The 20,597-nt window shown below is 43.2% G+C and overlaps 2 protein-coding genes across 4 annotated transcripts in view; one reads left to right on the forward strand and one right to left on the reverse strand.

The window, feature by feature from the left end:
- RABL3 (RAB, member of RAS oncogene family like 3) overlaps positions 1-3,324 on the reverse strand; it is a 28,630-nt gene extending 25,306 nt beyond the window's left edge. Inside the window, exon 1 of one of the 3 annotated variants that reach the window (XM_077822928.1) lies at positions 3,219-3,324. In XM_077822928.1, the coding sequence (XP_077679054.1) occupies positions 3,219-3,264 (46 nt within the window). In that variant the 5' untranslated portion in view covers positions 3,265-3,324. Of the gene's footprint in view, positions 1-937; positions 1,066-3,218 lie in introns of those variants that run through there. The other 2 variants (XM_077822910.1, XM_077822919.1) reach the window with 2 other exon arrangements.
- A 302-nt stretch (positions 3,325-3,626) lies between these two features.
- Positions 3,627-20,597, forward strand: part of GTF2E1 (general transcription factor IIE subunit 1) — an 86,928-nt gene continuing 69,957 nt past the window's right edge. The window contains exon 1 of the mRNA XM_077822940.1: positions 3,627-3,719. The gene's annotated coding sequence lies outside the window, so the exon portion shown is untranslated. The remainder of the gene's footprint in view (positions 3,720-20,597) is intronic.

Genomic DNA, 20,597 nt, shown 5'->3' on the forward strand with positions numbered 1-20,597 from the left:
AGCTTAAATGGCAATGAACTAATTACTATAGCAAAGGGTAGTGACCTAGATGTATTGTTAGACATCTATGTCTACGTGTGCAGCAGCAGTAAAGAAAATATTGGTGATAGGAACACGATGGGTCTCTCTACATTGGAGTGGAAGGTGAAATTTCCAGCTCAGGCAGATGTACATGTGCTAGCTGACTGAGCTGGTGTGCTTAAAAATAGCAGTATAACTGTGGTTGCACGGGTTGTGGGAACCACTAGTTGCCTCAAGCACAATCCCGTCTGAAGCTCTAGATATTTAACCAGGGTGGCTAGCCCATCCTGCTGCCGCCTGTACAGCCTCAGGCTACACTATTTTTAGCACACCTACCTGAACTGGAAATCACACCTCCAGCTCCACTGTAGACATACCCTACAAATACTGAGGTTTGTAAAATGAAGGATAATAGTATACAGGCTTTTGTCAAGAGGAATACATAAGTCTGAAAACATTGTGCTATTGCTTATATAGAAATGGGTAAGTCACATTTGAACCATAGTATCTACTGCACCCTATCTGAAAAAAATCTAACTGAATTGAAGAGAGTGCAGCATTAGGCAACTACAATAGTAACGGATTAGTGGGTGTTAAATAGCAGTGAGAGTGATAACACTGGGGGAGGACAATGAAGAAGGGACATGATTAATATATTTAAACTAAGTTATTCTAAAATTAAGCTTACTTTTAAGAATTTACACCATGCTCATCATTCATGATATCTGGTAACTTAACATAGGTCATAGCTTAACAATCTATTTGAAATTTCTGGACAAACCAGAACAAGACAAAAGAGAATTTTATAAAGGAATAGTGAAGAGTTGGAATGGATTTTCAGTCAAAAATTGCGAAAATGTTTAAGCAAAAACTGGATGACTATGGAACATATAAAATTAAAAGCATAATTAGTTACTTTTATACTTGATAGTGGCTGTTGTACATCCCCATCCTCTGGTTGTTCCCATGGTTTTTGTTGGTTTGTTTGAGTTTCTTTTGCTTGGAAAGGTTTGTCCTCCTCTGACTCAAAGAATTATATTTTTTTTAATTTAATTTTTTTTGGGGGGGGTGGGGGGGGAGAGAGTGTCATTAAACCATTCCAGATATTCTAACGGCCTTCATCTGGTCTTATATGACTACGTAACAATATATGTAGTGGAACCTTTGGAAACTAGAATGATACGATTTTGTTTCTTACAGTAATTCTCATTTGCTACCCAATCCCATTAGACCTGGCTTCTTACTGAAGACTTGACTTGTAAAAGCGCTTCCTACCATAAGAAGTTAAACCATAGTATCAGAACACACCTGATACAGCTACCCAATTGCTGCACCCTTCCATAGGGAGATCATGAAACTAACAGCAAAAATAACGAGGCGTCCTTGTGGCACCTTAGAGACTAACAAATTTATCTGGGCATAAGCTTTCATGGGCTAGAACCCACTTCATCAGGTGCATGGAGTGGAAAATACAGGAGTAGATATAAATACATGAAGAGATGTGAATTGCCTTACCAAGTGTGAGGTCAGTCTAATGAGACAATTCAACTGACAGCAGGATACCAAGGGAGGAAAACTAACTTTTGAAGCGGTAATGCGAGTGGCCCATTTCAGAGAGTTGATAAGAGGGTGTGAGTAACAGTAGAGGGAAATTAGGGCTGGGCAAATTAGGTTTAGGTTTTATAATGACCCAACCACTCCTGGTCTTTATTCAGGCCTAATCTAATATCCACTTTGCAAATTAATTCCACTTCTGCAATTTCACATTGGAGTCTGTTTTTGAAGTTCTTCTGTTGAAGAAGTACCACTTTTAGGTCTGTTATTGAGTGACTAGGGAGACTGAAGTGTTCTCCGACTAGTTTTTGAATATTATGATTCCTGATGTCAGATTTGTATCCATTTATTCTTTTGCATTGAGACTGTCCGGTTTGACCAACGTACATGGCAGAAGGGTGTTGCTGGCACTTTCTTCAACAAAAAAACTTCAAAAACAGACTCCAACGTAAAACTGCAGAACTGGAATTAATTTACAAACTGGACACCAGCAGATTAGGCCTGAATAAAGACCAGGAGTGGTTGGGTCATTATAAAATCTAAACCTAATTTGCCCAGCCCTAATTTCCCTCTACTGTTACTCACACCCTCTTATCAACTCTCTGAAATGGGCCACTCGCATTACCGCTTCAAAAGTTATTTTTTCTCCCTTGGTATCTTGCTGTCAATTGAATTGTCTCATTAGACTGACCTCACACTTGATAAGGTAATTCACATCTTTTCATGTATTTATACCTACTCCTGTATTTTCCACTCCATGCATCTGATGAAGTGGGTTCTATCACACCAAAGCTTATGCCCCAAATAAATCTGTTAGTCTCTAAAGTGCCACAATGACTCATCCTTGTTTTTGCTGATACAGACGAACAGGGCTACCACTCTGAAACCTGAAACTAACAGGATTCTTCTGGCGATCATGAGCTCAGTCAAAGGATGCACTAAGAAAAAGCCAATCTGGAAACGCATGTACTTAGTAAAGGGTGGGAACAAGGGGGCTGTTCTGAAGGTGAGGATGAGGACACAGCAGGGCAGACACTATGGGAAGGCCGAAGGAGTTTCGACTGTCCGGCCCAACTCTCACCCCTTTTTCACTTTTACAGGAAGTCTCCTTTGGGGCTGGAATTGCCCCCGTTTACCTTCAGGGCCCAAAGGGGAACCAGTCGGCGCCGGAGCTGACCCCTTGCGCTGATCCGAAGCTTTGGAAAGCTGCTGAACGTTCACGTTGGAAAGCGGGATTCCGGCCCTTTCATGCCCAGCCGCAGCTCAGAGGTGAGCTCCGTGCAGCGCCTCGCGGCGAGGGAGCCGGCGGGGCCGCCCTGGGCACCCGCGCGGCCTCCGCACAACACACGCCGCGAGCGGCCCGCGCGCCAGGGCTGTTGCCAAGACACGTGCGTCGGCCGCCGCGTCAGAGCCGGGGCACGTGGCAGGTCCCGACGCGGTTCGGCAGCGGCGACTCACACCACCCGCGGCGCGAGCCGGGTGCCGCTGGCCTGGCGTAGGGGGGAGGGCGGGGCCGAAGGGAACCGCTCCGGGGAGGAGCGGTCCCCGCTGCCCGCGTGTCGCTGGGACACTCGTTCACGCGACAGGCGGAACCGCCCCTGTGCGGGTGAGGGGGTGGGGAGGACCCTCACTCAGTCACTCACCTGAGTCCCCTAGCACCAGCACCTTCACCCTGTCTAACGCAGCCATTTTACCCTGCCTAGCAACACAGCCTCACACGGCACCGCCCCTTCCCGGCGCAGCCGATCATAACCCCCTCTTCTCGGACCATTCACTCAACCAATTGGCTGTCCTCTCCCTCCCGCGCACCACTATATTGCCGTATTCGCTTTTGATTGGCACATGTGAGTCGAGGCGCTCTTCCGAGAGCGATTGGTGCGCCGCCCTGTCAATCCCCTTCTCAGCCGAGGATTGGGCAGCGGCTCCCCGCTCTCCCTCCCGCTTGGTTGGAGCCGATCTCCTCGCGCCCTGGCGAGGGTGGGTCACCTCGTGTGTCCGTCACAGGGGTGCGCCGCCGGGGTGGGGGAAGGGGCGGCCCGGCGGAGTGATACCATAGGTGTGCGCCGAGGGCCGTGTATGACGTGAGGTGACGGAGTTGCCGAAAGCGCCGCCTGGAGACGAAGCCAGCCCGGAGCGGCCGGCAGGTCAGTCCCGTGCCCCAGCGCAGGGGGCGGCTGTTGCTGCTGCCGCTGCTCCCCGCGCGCTGCCCCCGGGCACGCGGGGCGGCTTGTGCTGAGATCTTGGGTTCCCCGCTCCCGGCGCCGACGGTTGGCTCCAGGCGGAGGCGCCCCCCCTCCTCCCTCCCCGGACGGCGCTGCCGGGGGAGCGGGGCCGCGTCGTTCTCTGGCTTGTAAAGCCGGACCGCGGCGCGCGCGGGGAAGGGGGTTAAACGGCGCCGGGGCATCCTCGGGCTGCCGCGGCCGCCCCGCGAGACGCGCCATGTGCTTTGTGCGGGGCTGGCCGGGCTCTCTGCGGGGAGCGGGCTTCGGCCCAGTGTCCTCGCAGACCCCCGGCAGACCCCCCTCCCTCCTTTGGGCCCTATTGATGCCGTGCTCATCATCAGTCCTGCACGCGTGTGCTGGCCGGTGAACTCTGCCTTGCATCCGGCTCCCCCAGCTCATGAATGTTTTGCGTGGGGGGACTGATCGCTTTCATACCCGAACCTTTCCTAGTCTCTGGTTACACCTTGTTGTTGTAGAGACGTTGCTGAGTCGTTCCAGACCCAAGATGTAGGCGTTTCGTTTTAAAAATACAAAAAAAATTACATCACAGACATGGAAAAAGCAGCGGGATGGGAGGGAAGGCATAGTGGGGATAGAGAAATTATACAAGGGGATCTAGGCTGGGCGACTAGAATCATGAACTGAAAACTCGGAGATTCAGGTTAGGAAAAATTCAGCTAATATAGTTGGGGGAGGGGAATAATCAGAAACAATACACAATAGGAGGAAGGAATGCCATAAAAGACCATGAGGCAGTGATAGAAAGCAAGGGAGACATAAGTTTGCAGTATGATGTTGCTGCAAAAATGAACATCTTGGATTCCAAATGATAGGACTTACCCCTCTCTCTAGCTAGTTCTTGTGGTTGGTACAGTCTCCCTGATTGGAGTAATGGCATGAAATTAAGACTCATAGCACATCTTTTCAACCACCTTAATTTTATCTCCCTTCCTTGTATTTACACCCAATGTTCATAAGCTGTTATGCCTCCACTTAGTTGTTGCAGAAGAGCCAGATCATTCCTCATACAATAAATAAGTTGGTTCCTTTAGCCTCTTGATCACTTTTGTTGCTTTTCTCTGACCTCTCATCAGTTTGTCAATTTCTTTCTGGTAATGTGGTGCCCAATACCAAATAAAGCATTCTAGGTCCAGTTGTGTCTGAGGCATTAAAAAAGGCATTATCTCCCTGTTTGTCAGAAACTGTGCAAGGAGAACGTATTAAGCTCTTTGGACTGTGATAGTGAAATCATATGAGTTTTTAGAAAGGATTCTGAGATTTGTATGAGAAACATATTACTCAAATTGACCCACCAGATTGTTAACTTCATTGGAAGTAATTAATTTATTCCATTGTGGTCCCATGAGTTATACTTTTGGTGGAGGAAGATTAGATTCTTCTGCTGGCATCTGCTACAGTAACAGTATAATTGTAGGTACTCATGGATTCCTATGCGGTTATACAATCCTTAGGAACATATACATATCTGGTGTCAGACTACTGGTCTTCTTAGTTTGGTAACCTGTCTTCAGTGGCTATCAATATCTGCTGCATGAGAAATAGACAGTCCCGGCCCTGAAAGCTGATCAATTGTACAGTGCTGCAGGGACTAGAACACAAGAATAAGAATGGGAAGACTTGAGTTCTGTTCCTTGTTTCTGTCACTGACTCAGTGTGGCCTTGAGCAAATCAATCTCTCTCTCTCTCTCTCTCTGCTTGTGTCCATATGTGCAAAATGGTGTAATGTTTCTCCATCGCTGAGGAGTGCTTTGAGATCTGTGGAATGAAAAGTGCTGCATATGTGCTAAGCATTACTGTTGCACAGGGTTGAGTTTGCATACACGTGAAAGAATTACACTCTGATCCTGCAATGTTCAGTTTATACCCTGAAATGTGGGGACTTCATTACCTTTGTGTCATTTTACTGCCTCTGGTTCCAAATGTTAATTGTAAATTTAGTCAGGTGTTTCTTAATTCCAATCACCATATCGGACTCTAACCATCTTCAGCAAATCCCACAGGATCTTTATGTACTGCAGTGAAAATATTCCCTTTTATTTCTTCTAAAATCACATACCATTAACTTATGTGACCATTTGCTTTTATATTATGAGATGGCAGACTTAAAAGAAATTTATCTGTTTTCACTTTAATCTATTATTTTCCCCCCTCTAATTTCCACTTCTGCTGAGAGGAGTCCTCTAGTAAACATAAATATAAAAAAGTATGTCAGCTAATCTCTCATGGTGTCTATAGATGAGGAAAAGCAGGAGAAAGGAGGTGCAGTGATCACATTTTGAAGAGACTGAGCACAGGGTTTGCTGGAGCCTCCAAGAAGTCGGATTTGGAATGCTCCAGGAAGTATCAGAGAGAAGCTATGGTATTTAAAACTAGTCTGGTGTAGAGGAAGTTTTGTATGGTGGGAACAAGAAGAAGGATCTGTAGCTCATGGTGGAGAAAAGGATAGAACAGTGTAGAGATTAGGAAGGATGCTCATTTACCTGCTTCTGAAATAGGCAGCTGGTGGAGATTTGTGCTTGAGGGTAATATATTGAAGTTACATATCCTAATTAGACATTTCTATGAATGGAATTTTCCCCACTGCCGTTCTGTGGAATCAGCTTATTTTCCCTCTTTTCACTCCTCCTTGTGAAGGAGGATTGAAAAATGGTCACATCAGCTTCAGCTTTTCATCCACTGGAAGACTTCAAGCTAAACTTCACCAGGTTTGCCAAGGAAGAAGCCAGCAATCAAATCTAGGACTCTTACATGGCTGCACAAGTAGGATACTGGACAACCTGGATCATGGAGGGAGAGTGTGTATTGTTATCTATGTAATGCCATAACTTTGCATATCAGCTGTCAGAGACTTTTAAAAAGGCATGGTCCCTGGCCTCTGGATTTTTGATCTGTATTAAACGAATCTAAAATATGAATATAACAGATGCAGAAAGCAGGTTGTGAAAGATGGGGAGAGGATTAAAATAAACTGTGAGTCATATTGTGAGTCAGTCATAAGTTCTAATATTTATAAGCAGAGACTGAAGTCTAGTAGTTGGGGGAAAATGGAGTTGGGACTTTGGGTTCTCTGTTTTTTCGCAGTGACTCGCCTGTGACTGGACAAGTCATTTCATCTTTTTGCCTCAGTTTTCTCCTTCTGTTCTCTTCTACGTATGAGCAGCATGAGGCTTAATGAATGAGACCCCTAGGTGAAAGTCACTAAAGGAATCAGTTTTTTCATGGTCAGTGTGTATAAAAACATCTTCTGTATTTTCCACAGTATGCATCCGATGAAGTGAGCTGTAGCTCACGAAAGCTTATGCTCAAATAAATTGGTTAGTCTCTAAGGTGCCACAAGTACTCCTTTTCTTTTAAAGGAATCAGTATAACTCTAGTATTTTATCAACCTCAATGATGTAGACTAAAATAAATGAGAAGTTACAGGTGTAGTAACCAAATAAAAGTTAAAGATAAAAATGGCCACTTGACTTTTAAAATAAATATATTTCTTTTAAGGTCACTGATCTTGCTGACATCGTTGTCCCAAGTTTTTGGCTTCTAAATGCTGTTATCCTCACTTATGTCCTCCCATGTTAGTCAAGTAAAGTGGGAAGGAAGATGGATGAGGCATCACTGGCAGAAATTCTGTTTGGCAAAGAGTTCTTGAAATAATTGTTGTGGCTGAAATAAGGTGAAAAAAGGCTTCACTGTTTCCTGCATAGCTTTGGCAAAGTCCTGGGTGGTGGAACTGTTCCATCTGGTTTATATGCTGGCTGTTCTGGGCTCTTTGCACCCAATGACAGTTCTTTGCTGTAACTGTTAAAGGGCTAGCTGTCCCTCTTCTCTTCTGGTCTCTCCAAGTGCTAGACCTCATGTCTTCACTTCACTTGGAGGGGAATTCCACAATTCTCCCACTCTTAGATTAGGTCATGGACTGCAGCACCCTATGTATCCGCTAGGCCTACACAGTTGGTCCTACTGGGTTAGGCATCTGTGGTTCTTCCCTTTTGGGCGTCTGTGACCAATGGTGTATATACTGACCAGACAGTCTTTTTAAACAAAATTGTTTATTCTCACAATAAGAACAAAGCATTTAGAGCAAAGGGGGATTTTAAAACAGTCTACAAGCATGTCTATCATACCAAAGGCTTACCCACCCCCTGATGATCACCTAGGCAGGCCTAACTTCATATACGCCAGTGGGTGTTTGTATCAGCCTGGTTTCCTGGAAGATCTCCCCAACGACTGCCTCCCTCTCTTTTGAGTCCCTTTTTAAACTTCTAGAGTGCTTTTGATCTTGTGTTTCCATGTCTCTTCCTGTCCAGCATTGTTTCTTAAGCTGCTACGGGCTTACCAAGCAATGACTTATCTGGAGCCATTGTTTTTCCCGATAGCCCCCATTATTAAATCAACAGATTCATACGTAAACATCCCCAATAATTAGGTTTGTATACAGTATTCATAAATTATTACAAAACAGTTCCATGTCCATTATGCTTGTTATGAAATTTCTTCAGATTTCTTTGCATGTATAATGAATTCAAGCTTAGCTTCTGCATGTGTACGCTTGAGAACTGGAAGTGGAGGCAGTGGACTTGCTCACTTGAATTTTAACCTGTGATGGATGTTTGGGCTTTGGAGGTACTGGGGATGCATGTGCTACCAACTGTGAGTTGGATCCATGTCCTTCGAGTAAGCAACAGTCAGCAAGAAGTTGTTGGGGATCATTACTAGAACTGATAGTTATTTGTGGCAGGAGAGCAAGGTGCCAACTTCTCTTAAAGAAGAAATTCATTAGACCCTTCCTCAGTGAGTTCTCTTGATACTGATATGCTCTCTAACCATTGCTCTATCTCAAATCACATATATTTGAGGCAAGATTGAGAAGTCTGTGGCAAAATAACTCCAGCTGCATATAGATTTTTCATGTTCCTGCCTATAAGCAGTTTGGTTTTAGGGCTTAGTATAATATGCAAGTTGCATTGGTGGTGGTGGAAGATCAAGTGTCCATGATTATTTTTAGGTCTGTCATCTGCCTTCAGTATTGTCAACTAATTTGCATACTGTAGTGGGGGTTGAATAGGTCTTCCTTTGGTGATATTATTTCTTACTATCTGGGTCTTCTCTGAAAGAGATACAGGACAATTGCCTGTCTACCACAAAGGTGCTGTTCTGCAGAAATTTATTTAGTCCTTAACATTTTATTGGGATTGGGGGTTAGTGAGGAAGAGTGTGGGCTGCAATGTATCCAGTAAGCTTATGTCTGAGCTTTATATTTCTGTCTCTTGAAAGTGACCACTGTTGCATTGAAACAGTCTAAGACTATGTCTACACTACAAGCACTACAGTGGCACTTGCTACAGCAATGGAAGGGGTCCCTCCCTGCAAGGCGGTAGCTGGCAGACAGAATAATACTTCTGTTGAACTAGCGATGTCTATACTTGGACGTAAGATGGCTTAACTACGTCTCTCAGGGATATATATTTGGGGCATAGAGGACAGTTAACGGGGTGAGGTTCAGCCTACACAAAAGTATATTTGCTAGATGAGGGGTAATAGTTAAAGGAAATAGTGGAAAATCTGCTGGCCCTTCTTGCTAAATTAAGTCCATCATTTTCAGTGTGTATAATCTAGGGAATCTTGTTGGATCCCTAGTTGCTACTGCATATTGAAGTACCAATGATTGCCACATGCATTTATCATCTGTACTTGCAAGAAAGCTGTGCCCTTTCCTTTAGGAAGGCTGTGTTTATTTGGACCTTTCTCAACTCTAAGTTTAAGCTACTGTATTTAAAATTTAAGCACTACATGAGGCTGTACCTTAAAAGCATTTTGAAACTGTACCTAGTACAGAATTCCACAGCCCACTTATTGAACAGGGTCTGTGGAGAAAATGTCTTTCACCTATGCTCTGTGATAATCATAGGGCAGTGTTTCTCAAACTGGGGGCCCTAACCCAGAAAGGAGTAACAAGGCTATTATAGGTCGCGGTATTGCCACGCTTTCTTCTGCGCTTTCTTCAGAGCTGGGCAGCTGGAGAGCGGTGGCTGCTGGCTGGATGCCTAGCTCTGAAGGCAGTACCACTGCCAGAAGTAGTGCAAAAGTAAGGATGACATGGGGGGTTGTCATTTTTTGGGAGGGGTTGTCACACCCTTAAATATTTTCAAAGGTGGGCCCAGCAAAAAAACGTTTGAGACTCCACCCCCTGCCCTGTCATAGGATATGCACAGCAAGCAAGCACCCGTGGCTGGCCTGGGTTAGCTGACTCTGGCTGGGGCTATAGGGCTATAAAACTTTTGGGGTGCCATAGCTGGGCAAGGGGGGCTGGTTCCAGAGCCTGGGTTCCAGAGCCCAGGTTCCAGCTTGAGCCCAAACGTCTACAGCGCAGGTTTATAGCCTGGTAGCCCAAGCCCAGGCCTGCCATGGGTGTTTAATTGCTGTGTAGACATCGATAGAGTTGAAGGCCAGAAGAGACCACTGGATCAGCTTGTCTATCTTCCTGTATATTACAGGCCATCAGCACACTAAACACAACAATGGAAAAGACGCCCAAGTAAATGAGCCCACAAGAGACTAGACTATTACGTGGTACAGGCAGAAAATAGGAGGGACCAAGGTGTACCTTGAGGTCCTCCAAGGACAGGGAAATGATTAAATGGGTGATACCCAGATAAACCTGGCAAGTGACCCACACTCACACTGCAGATATGTTGATTCAAAAAGGAGGGGGGCTGGTGGCAGGATACTTTAGGTAAGGGGTTCTTGTCCTTGGAACTCCGTTCCCTCCTTGTTCCACAGCAACCTGTATTTAGTGACTTTTGGACATGTCATTAGATACTTCCCCTCCCAGCTAGTCTTTTGCTGACGGGGGGGGGGGGGGGGGGAAGATGATTATGAGGGCGGATATTTGAGGTCAGAATTTTTTTTGTGGGGAGGGAAGAATTGCTTCTTTTGAAACTATGGGTTTCGCCCTTCGCTCAGCTCTGACATGCTTTATTTAAAATAGGTCTTCATAGAAATGTTACAAGGTGCCTAGAGCCTGAAATAAGCACAATTAATGAATTTGAATAAATAAAGGCCTACAGCAGAGTCTGCCTTCACATGCGCCCTTGATTTACAGTGACTTAAGGGAGAGCCTGGGCAGGGTGGATTGATTGACATCAAAGCAATTTAAATCACCAATTTTAATTATGATTTAAGCCAGCAAGCAGGAAACATTGATTTAAATAATAGTTTTAATTGTTTTGCATTTATGCTTTTTAGTTATTTTCCTAATGATTCTCATTAGTTGGTAAGCCATTAAATGTTAATTTTTTGCAACTGAATATAGTCTTAACACTAAATTTTGGTGCTTCTTTTTGCTAACCAGGAGGATGCATTATAGGGATGTAAAAGGTTAACCGGTAAGCAATAGTCTTACCGGTTAACCTGTCTTAACCGTTAACCCTGCGCCAGCCCCAGTGGCCCCGGGCTGGCCGGAGCAGGCCTCAGGCAGATCAGCTCCAGTCCCAGCCACGCCAGCCGGCAGGATCGTCCCCAGGTGCTTAATTGTTTAAATAACATATTTTAATCATTTAAACGGTTAACTTTTTAAATGGTATTTACATCCCTAATGCATTATTCCTTAGCACATTTATTTAAACAGTTATTCAGTTTAACTTACATTTATTAAGATTCTTAAACTTTACATTCAAGTTTTGTTGCATTTCTTGTTTACTAGATTGGTTGGGGGTTTTTTGGTGATTATTTTGTGTCAAGCTCTATTTGGATGGAAATTCAAATTCAGTCAAATGCACAAAAACATTATTTTATTTCTTTATTTAATAAAACTACCTTAAAAAGCTAGGCACGTAAGAAATTTATCAAACATGTTTTGCATTTAAAACTGACTTATTAAACAAAGGAAGCATTATATGTAGTTAGTGAGTTGAACTGATTGTTTCTGGTCACTGTTTCCTTCAGGATTTTAGAACTAATGGATCTTATCCTCTCACACTTTGTTTTTATTCTTAGATTGGAAAAGGAAAATAAGCTTTTCCACTTTTTCAATTCCTAATCAGTTTCTTAACTCTGAATGAACTAGTCATTGAACTGAACTGGTTGAATACACAGAAATGAAAAAAATATTCTCTCTGCACCTGCAGAAGAGGCTACTGCTATCAAAAACTGGGCTAGCACTTCAACAAACTCTGGTGCTTAGCCAGTGACTTCCCACCAGTTCAGTGGTTTAGTTTTCTTTAAACTTGGCAGCAAACGTACTGCTTAATATTATTTTTTTATGTTTAATTTAAATGATTTTAATAGATTATAATGTTAGATGTTAAAGTAGGTTGTCAATTTCAAATTAACTTTAAATTGTTTTATTTTTAAAACATAAACCTGTATTAAATTTAAATTAAAAATCTGATTTTTAAATGTTATTTTAATCTATTTTTATCCATCCTGAACTTGGCAGGCTCATCCAAAAGTAGAGTTTAGTCCCATGCAACTGTAAATTTGTCTTGATAAATCATTCTTGTTTGACATGCAACTTTTTCCTACTTCTCTCACTCTAAAACAACGATGGCACAGCCCAGTTTTAGGGGTTGTTTAGCATTTTATTGTTACAAAATATTTTGCTTTGTCTACTTATGTAAAGAAATTTTACATTTACATTTTACATTTTACAAAACCTGAATCCTTTTAAAATATGTCACTAACTCCTGGAGAAACTGAGACATTAATGGGAGTGACAGTGTCACTTTCACTAGACTATCATAGGTGGTCTGATGTCTCTTGCTTCCACTCTCATCCCTTAGTAAGGAAAGTGGGAAGTTGTCTGATACCTGTTTTTTTATCCTCATGTTCAAAGAAGTGTCCTCTAAGCATTGAAAGCCATGAATTACCCCTGCCCTAATGGAGCAAGTAGTTGATTATTCCCACAGAAATCTACATTTACTATAATCTGTATCTGAGCAATGAAGTACTTAAAATGCAGTAAATATTTCAGTTAATGTTTCAGCAATTGCCTGAACTCTACCTCCTGTGCTCCTGCCATACTCTGTTAAGAGACCTAAACCACCTTTCTGGGCTACCTCTGTTGGGTCAAAACTCACGTCACCCCCTGCCTGGGCCCCTCACTATTAAGGGATCCTCTTGTAATCTGGGAATACTGTGAATAGGAGGCTAAATAGGGATTAAAGCAAGTATGGTCTATTTGGGCATGCGAACAGGGCTGTTTGAAAAGTGGAGTTGATCTTTATGGGTTAATGCCAACTTTGTCTTTACACATTTGTCACTGGCAACTATTTCCCATGCCACATTCAGTCAAGTGCAAATTACTGTTAGGTTACCAAAGGGAGTTTCCAAGAGCCCACTTATATTCCTCCTTCACCTTGTTCCCATTTTAATGAGTGAATGACTGGAAGAACTCATCACTAGGTGACTTGGAACACATGTTGTCATCTTCTTGGAAAGGGCAGAGACCTCATTTCTAGCATGGATAGGAAATGCCAGGTCACCGCTTTTGCCTCAATGGCCTGACATTGTATTGAAAGGTTGCTCGGACTCCCTGCTTTTTGGTATCTGTGGGAGGGGCTGAACTTTGTAGCTCTGTAGTTGGTATAAACCAAGCTATTTCACTGGCTCATTCAAGTGTTCACTCTCTTCAAAGACAATATTTCTCCCCCAAAGCAATAAATACCTTGCAAGGCATCTTCCCTTGCCTTAGTGACAATGTCATGCTGACATCTCTGCATCACGTGGCTGCAATTCTTGGAAAGTGTGAGAGTGCGTTAAGGGAACTCATATTGTCACGTGCTGAGCAGGTTTATTAAGATGGAAGAACTGTGTGGGAGAGGATGGCATAGAAGAAATCAGAAAAATTGGCACTTGAGTAGGTGGGGCTGTCCACTGAAGTATAAAGAGTCAAGAGTTTGGATCAAGCACAAACTGATTTTCTAAAGAGAACAGATAAAATGGGAATGAACACAGAGAAGGAAGACCTAAAAAGTGAGTTCTAGATATGCATTTATGAGAGTGTTACTTTTTTCTCCCCTTTTGACTCCATGCTGGTGGAGAACACTGATGGCCCATTTACACTAAGACTCCTATCAATGCTAACTAGTGGAGATAAATAATGTTAGTAAGAGGAAACTTCTAAAAATTTACTCAGTGTAGTACTTTTTTTATGTGGGATGTGGAGAGTTAACTGTTAAAATGCCCCATCTGATTGATTTTATGGCATGGGTTTACTTTTCACAGAGGAGTTGGAGATGGATATCCAAGCACTGCCTTCTTTCTGCCATTTGTAGCATGCAACCTATTCACATTGGTGGGCATTCAGTATCCAAGCTGAGGGCAGGATACAGCCCTGAGTCAGGAAAAAAGCATGGGGGAAGGGAGTGCCAGGAGAGAATGGGGGAATGATTTTTTTTGTTTGTTTTTTTTTACTCTGCAAGAACTGAGGAGGAGGAAGGAGGCCAGGGATAGACCAATTTTAACTTCTTTATTATTGAGCTGTACCATATAAAGCCTAATTACTCAGCCACCAAGATCATCAGGTCAAGTAAACTGAGAGGAGCATAATCTTCAGCTGCAGCAAAGACATGAGGGAGGGAAGGGATACAGTGGGGTTTGGAGGGGGATTGAAAAGAGGCAACGCTTGAGTTGGTAATGGCAGAAAGGCAGCTGTCACTAAGGAGAGGGGGTCTGTGCATGTGTCAGGTACCAAGAACTCACTGTTTGCAAGCTTTTCTTGGGCTGCAGAGCATGGTATTGTTCTATAAATAATTGCGAGCAAAATCCTAAGCAATCTCAGCTGACAGGTGATTCAGCAGCTGTTGAGTCACGTGCAGGGCTTAGTGATTGCACAGTGATGGCTCATTAGTGTGCTCAGATGAAGAACATCGAAGGCTTTCTTGCTGCCAGGGTGATGGTGCTCCCTGTCAGCTCTGAAGAATATGAGTCCTGGATCTCATGGTTTGGGAGAGTAGGGGTTTGTGATAGTGATGACAAGACAGGATATTAGTGCAGACTTTCTCTCTCTATATTTCGTCCTCCTCCTTTACTTGTGGTCTGTCCGCTCTAGAAGTGGAGGGTGACAGAGAGGACTCATGGAAGTGAACACCAAGACAGGTAAAACTGTCTCCTGATGGTGAAATATCCCAATTTAAATTCCCTTGGATTAAGAAAATATGTCTCGTAAACAATACGAGGTTTACTATGACGCCCATGTCAGGTCCACCCTGGGAAGGGGCCCATAATAACTCTAGCACCGGGGCTGCGGCAGGAGAAGGGACACAGAGAGCTCCAGCCCCAGGGCCATGGTAGGGGGTGCAGAGACATTTATCCTAATTAAGTTTATGAACAGCCATCAGCTGGAAAGTAGCTCTCCTTAACTGGAAAGAAGAGATCTTTATGAGCAAGGCCGGATTAACTGTTTTGGGCTTGGTGCCAAACATATTTGTGGGCCCCCTTGGGGAACAAACTTGGTCCCTGGATCCCACTTCCAGCCCCGCCTGCTATAGTGGGGGCTTGAGACGTCCTCCAGTCCTGGGGTTGCATGCAGGTTGACAGGTCCTCGAGCCCCGGGGCTGTAGCGGGGGGGCAGAGAGAAAGTGCAACTTTCAAATGTAGATTTTTTTTTTATTTTATTTTATTTTACATAACTGCACTCAAATATAAAACAATGTAAAATGTCTGCTTTACCTTGCAATGCTGGCTACAAAAGTACCATGTGAATGCCTGTTCTCGCTTTCAGGTGACGTAATTAAGAAGCGGGCAGCATTTATCTCCTGCAAATGTAAACAAACTTGTTTGTCTTAGCAATTGGCTGAACAAGAAGTAGGACTGAATGGACTTGTAGACTCTAAAGTTTTATATTGTTTTGTTTTTGAGTGCAGTTATGTAACAAAAAAATCTACGTGTGTAAATTACACTTTCAGGATAAAGAGACTGCACTACAGTCCATTGAAAAATACTTTTTTTTTTTTTTTTTTTGGTTTTTACAGTGCCAATATTTGTAATAAAAATAATATAAAGTGAGCACTGTACACTTTGTATTCTGTCTTGTAATTGAAATCAATATATTTGAAAATGTAGAAAAACATCAAAAATATTTGTAATAAACAATAGAATACCAATTTAAATTTAATAGTGCGATTAAAACTGCAATTAATCACAAATATTTTTTAATCAAGTTAATTTGTTTTGAGTTAATCACGTGAGTTAACTGCGATTAATTGACAACCCTAGCAATAGCCAATTTAGAACATTTTGAATGTGTAGTTGGGATTATGTTTTCCAATGTGTATTACTTTGCATTTATCAACATTGAATTTCATCTACCATTTTGATGCCCAGTCACTCAGTTTTGTGAGATTCCTTTGTAACTCTTCGCAGTCTGTTTTGGCCTTACCTATCTTGAGTAATTTTATGTCATCTGCAAACTTTGCTGCCTCACTGTTTACTCCTTTTTCCAGATCAGTTATGAATATGTTGAACAGCATTGGTCCCAGTACAGATACCTGGGGGATCCCCCCCCACCATTTATTCTCTCTATTCTGAAAACAGCATTTATTCCTACCCTTTGTTTCCTATCTTTTTAATCAGTTAATGATCCGTGGGAGGACCTTCCCTCTTATCCCAAGACTGCTTACTTTGCTTAAGAGACTTTGGTGAGGGACCTTGTCAAAGGCTTTTTGAAAGTCTAAGTACACTATATCCACTGGATCACCCTTGTCCACATGTTTGTCGACCTCTTTGAGAGAATTCTAATAGATTGGTGAGGCATGATTTTCCTTTACAGAAGCTGTGTTGAATCTTTCCCAACAAATTGTGTTCAACTATGTGTCTGATAATTCTGTTCTTCACTATAGTTTCAACCAGTTTGCCTGGTACTGAAGTTAGGCTTACTGGTCTGTAATTGCCAGGATTGCCTCTGGAGCTTTTTTTAAAAATTGGCATCACATTAGCTATTCTCCAGTCATCTGGTACAGAAGTTAATTTAAGTGATAGGTTACATACAATTTCATATACGACTTCCTTCAGAAATCTTGGGTGAATACCATCTGGTCCTGGTGACATATTACTTTTTAATTTATCACTTAAACGTCCTGTATTGACACCTCAATATGGGACAGTTCCTCAGATTTGTCACCTAAAAAGTATGGCTGAGGTGTGGGAATCTCCCGCACATCCTCTACAGTAGCTGTTTTCAAACCGTGGGTCGGGACCCCAAAGCGGGTCACAACTGTATTTTAATGGGGTCGCCAGGGCTAGATTAGATTTACTGGGGCCTGGGGCCAAAGCCCAAGGGTTTCAGTCCTGGGCAATAGGGCTCAGGTTACAGGCTCCCTGCCTGGAGCTGAAGCCCTTTGGCTTTGTGTCCCCCTCGTCCCATCCCAGGGCGGTGTGGCTTGGGTGGGCTCAAGTTTCAGTTCCCCCCTCCTGGGGTCATGTAGTAATTTTTGTTATCAGAAGGGGGTTGCGGTGCACTGAAGTTTGAGAACCCCTGCTCTACAGTGTAGATTGATGCAGATAATTCTTTTAGCTTTTCCGTGCTGGTCTTGTTTTCCCTGAGTGCTCGTTTAGCACCTCAGTCATCCAGTGACTCCACTGATTGGTTTGCAGGATTCCTGCTTCTGATGTATTTAAAAAAAAAATCTGCTGTTAGTTTGTGTGTCTTTTGCTAGTTGCTCTTCAAATTCTTTTTTGGGCTGCCAAATCATACTTTTACACTTGACTTGCCAGAGTTTATGCAACTTTCTATTTTCCTCCATAGGATTTGACTTCCAATTCTTAAAGGATGCCTTTTTGCCTCTAACAGCCTCTTTTACTCTGTTTGTTTTTTTTTGTTTGTTTTTTTTGTTTTGTTTTTGTTTTTGGTCTTCTTGCTGTTTTTTTTATTTGGGGTATACATTTAATCTGAGCCTCCTATTATGGTGTTTTTTAAAACGTTTTCGTGCAGCTTGCAGGCATTTTACTCTTGTGACTGTTCTTTTCAATTTCCATTTAAGTAGCTTCCTCATTTTTGTGTGGTTCCCCTTCTTGAAGTTAAATGCTACTGTGGTGGGTTTCTTTGGTATTTTACCTCCTTCCCCCCCCACCCCCCCGATGTTTGTTGCTATTACCAAGCTGTACCTATATTCACCTCTTGAACCAGATCCTGTGCTCCACTTAGAACTAAATCGAGAATTGCCTCTTCCTTTGTGGGTTCCAGGATTAGCTGCTCCAAGAAGCAGTCGTTAATGGTGTCTAAAAATTTTATCTCTGCGTCATGTCCTGAGGTGACATATACCAGTCAATATGGGGATAGTTGAAATCCCCCATTATTATTGAGTTTTCTGTTTTTATAGCCTCTTTAATCTCCCTGAGTATTTCATAGTCACCATAACCATCTCAGTCACGTGGTCAGTAGTATGTTCCTACTGCTATACTCTTGTTGATCAAACATGGAATGTCTATCGATAGAGATTCTGTGGTACAGTTTGATTCATTTAAGATTTTTACGATATTTGTGTAATAAACATACAGCTAAGGGTAGCATAAAATCCCTCCTTTACCTGTAAGGGGTTAAGAAGCTCAAATAACCTGGTTGGCACCTGACCAAAAGGACAAATCAGGGAAGAAGATCCTTTCAGATCTGTGGGGGGAGGTTTTGTTTTGCACTCTCTTTGTTGCTCTCTCTTGGACAGAGAGGGACCAGGGTAGGAAAAATCCTAAAACCCTACTTGAAATAAGCATCCAAGATTACAAAAATTGTAAGTAATAGCAAGGAAATGTGTTAGCTTATTTTTTGTTTTAGTTTGCGAATTTTCCTTGTGCTAAGAAGGAGGTTTATTCCTGTTTTTTGTAACTTCAAAGTTTTGCCTAGAGGGGAATCCTGATTGTTTTTTAGTGTCCTAAAAACCGAAGTGTCTGGTCTGTGCTCACCTTGTTTACCTAGTTGGTTGGTATATTATTCTCAAGCCTCCCCAGGAAAGGGGGTGAAGGGACTTGGGGGGATATTTTGGGGAAACAGGAACTCCAAGTGGTCCGTTTCCTGAATCTTTGTCTAACTCACTTGGTGGCAGCAGCAGAAACCGTCCAAGGACAAGGAAGGATTTTGCCTTGGGGAAGTTTTTGAAATAAGCTTAGGGGGTCTTTCATGCGTGTCCCCACATCTGTACCCCAGAGTTCAGAGTGGGGAGGGAACCCTGACAATTTGACTCTATGCTTTCTTTCTCATATAATGCTACACCCTCACCAGTACAACCTACTCTCATCCCTATATATTTTGAATTCTGGTATTAGTGTCCCATTGATTACCATTGTTCCACCAAGTTTCTGTGATGCCTATTATAGCAATATCTTCATTTAACACCAGGCACTCGAGTTCACCCATCTTACTATTTAGATTTCTGGCATATGTATACAAGCACTTATAGAATTTGTCAATCTTTAGTTTGTCTGCCTTCATGTGATGTAATTGAATGGGACTCCTTTTCATTTGAATGTTTCTCTTCAGTTCCCATTTGTACTTTATCAACTTCTATCCTCTCTTCGTTAGTAGGATACAGAGGATCCCCGTTAAGAGTTCCTCCCCTAAGGGATGTCTCTGTCCAAACTGTGTGCTCCTCTGTACCTGTTAGCTTTCCCCCGCCCTTCATTTAAACACTCTTCTGTGACCCTCTTTAATTTTATATGCCAGCAATTTGGTTCCATTTTGGTTTAGGTGGAACCTATCTTTCCTGGATAGGCTCCTCCTTTCACAAAAGGTTCTCCAGTTCCTAATAAATCTAAAACCCTCCTCCATACACCATTGTTTCATCCACGCATTGAAGCCCTGCCATTCTGCCTGTCTAATTGGCCTTGATGGTAGAACTGAAAGCATTTCAGAGAATGCTACCATGGAGCTCCTGGACTTGAATCTCTTATCTAGCAGCCTAAATTTGGCCTCCAGGACCTGTCTCCTACTTTTCCCTTTGTCATTGATGCCTACATGAACCACATCACTGGCTCCTCCCCAGCAGTGCACATAAGTCTGTCTAGATGTCTTGAGAGACCTGCAACCTTCGTACCTGGCAAGCAATTCACCATGCGGTTCTCTTGGTCATCACAAACCCAACTATCTATATTTCTAATGATCAAATCCCCCATTACTATTACTGGTCTCTGCCTAACGACTGAGGTCCCCTCCCCCAGTGTGTGAGAATACCATGACATCATCTGGAAGAAGGGTCCCAACTATGACATCATTTCCCTCCGCTCCACTTTAATGTTCTCCTTCCCTGAGACTTTCATCCTCCTCAACAGCACAGAGGCAGTAGAACCACTCTACTGTGTCCCGGAAAGTATCGTCTTTGTACCTCTCTTAGCTCCTCCAGTTCAGCTACTCTGGCCTCAAGAGCCTGTGATACAAACTGCTTGTATTGACTACATACATATGCCTCCTGCCCATAAGGCAGGTAATCGTACATGCTGTATTCAGTGCAATAAAACGGGCAGGCTCCGCTTAGCTGCTAGGCTTCTGCCTGCATTAGTTTTACTCCTGCAGCTATTTTTTGGGCGTGGGCGGGGGGGGAAGGGGAAGAGTGTTTATTGGCCTACATTTAGAGAATGGAGATGTATCTGGCTCTCACGCTCCCTCTCTAAACTCCCCTGCTAGTCCTCTGGTTGCTTAGAAGCTGGCTTTTTAACCCCCAATTCTCCCTGAGTAGACCCATCCACTGGTTTACAGATCCTAAAGGGTTTAGGGATCAAAGCTCTCAGCTTTGCCTGGCAGGCCTTAGGCTCAGCACATGGTGCCCCAACCAGACCATACTATAAACTGCAGGCAGG

Source organism: Eretmochelys imbricata, chromosome 1 (assembly GCF_965152235.1).
Source record: "Eretmochelys imbricata isolate rEreImb1 chromosome 1, rEreImb1.hap1, whole genome shotgun sequence".
NCBI lineage: Eukaryota > Metazoa > Chordata > Testudines > Cheloniidae > Eretmochelys > Eretmochelys imbricata.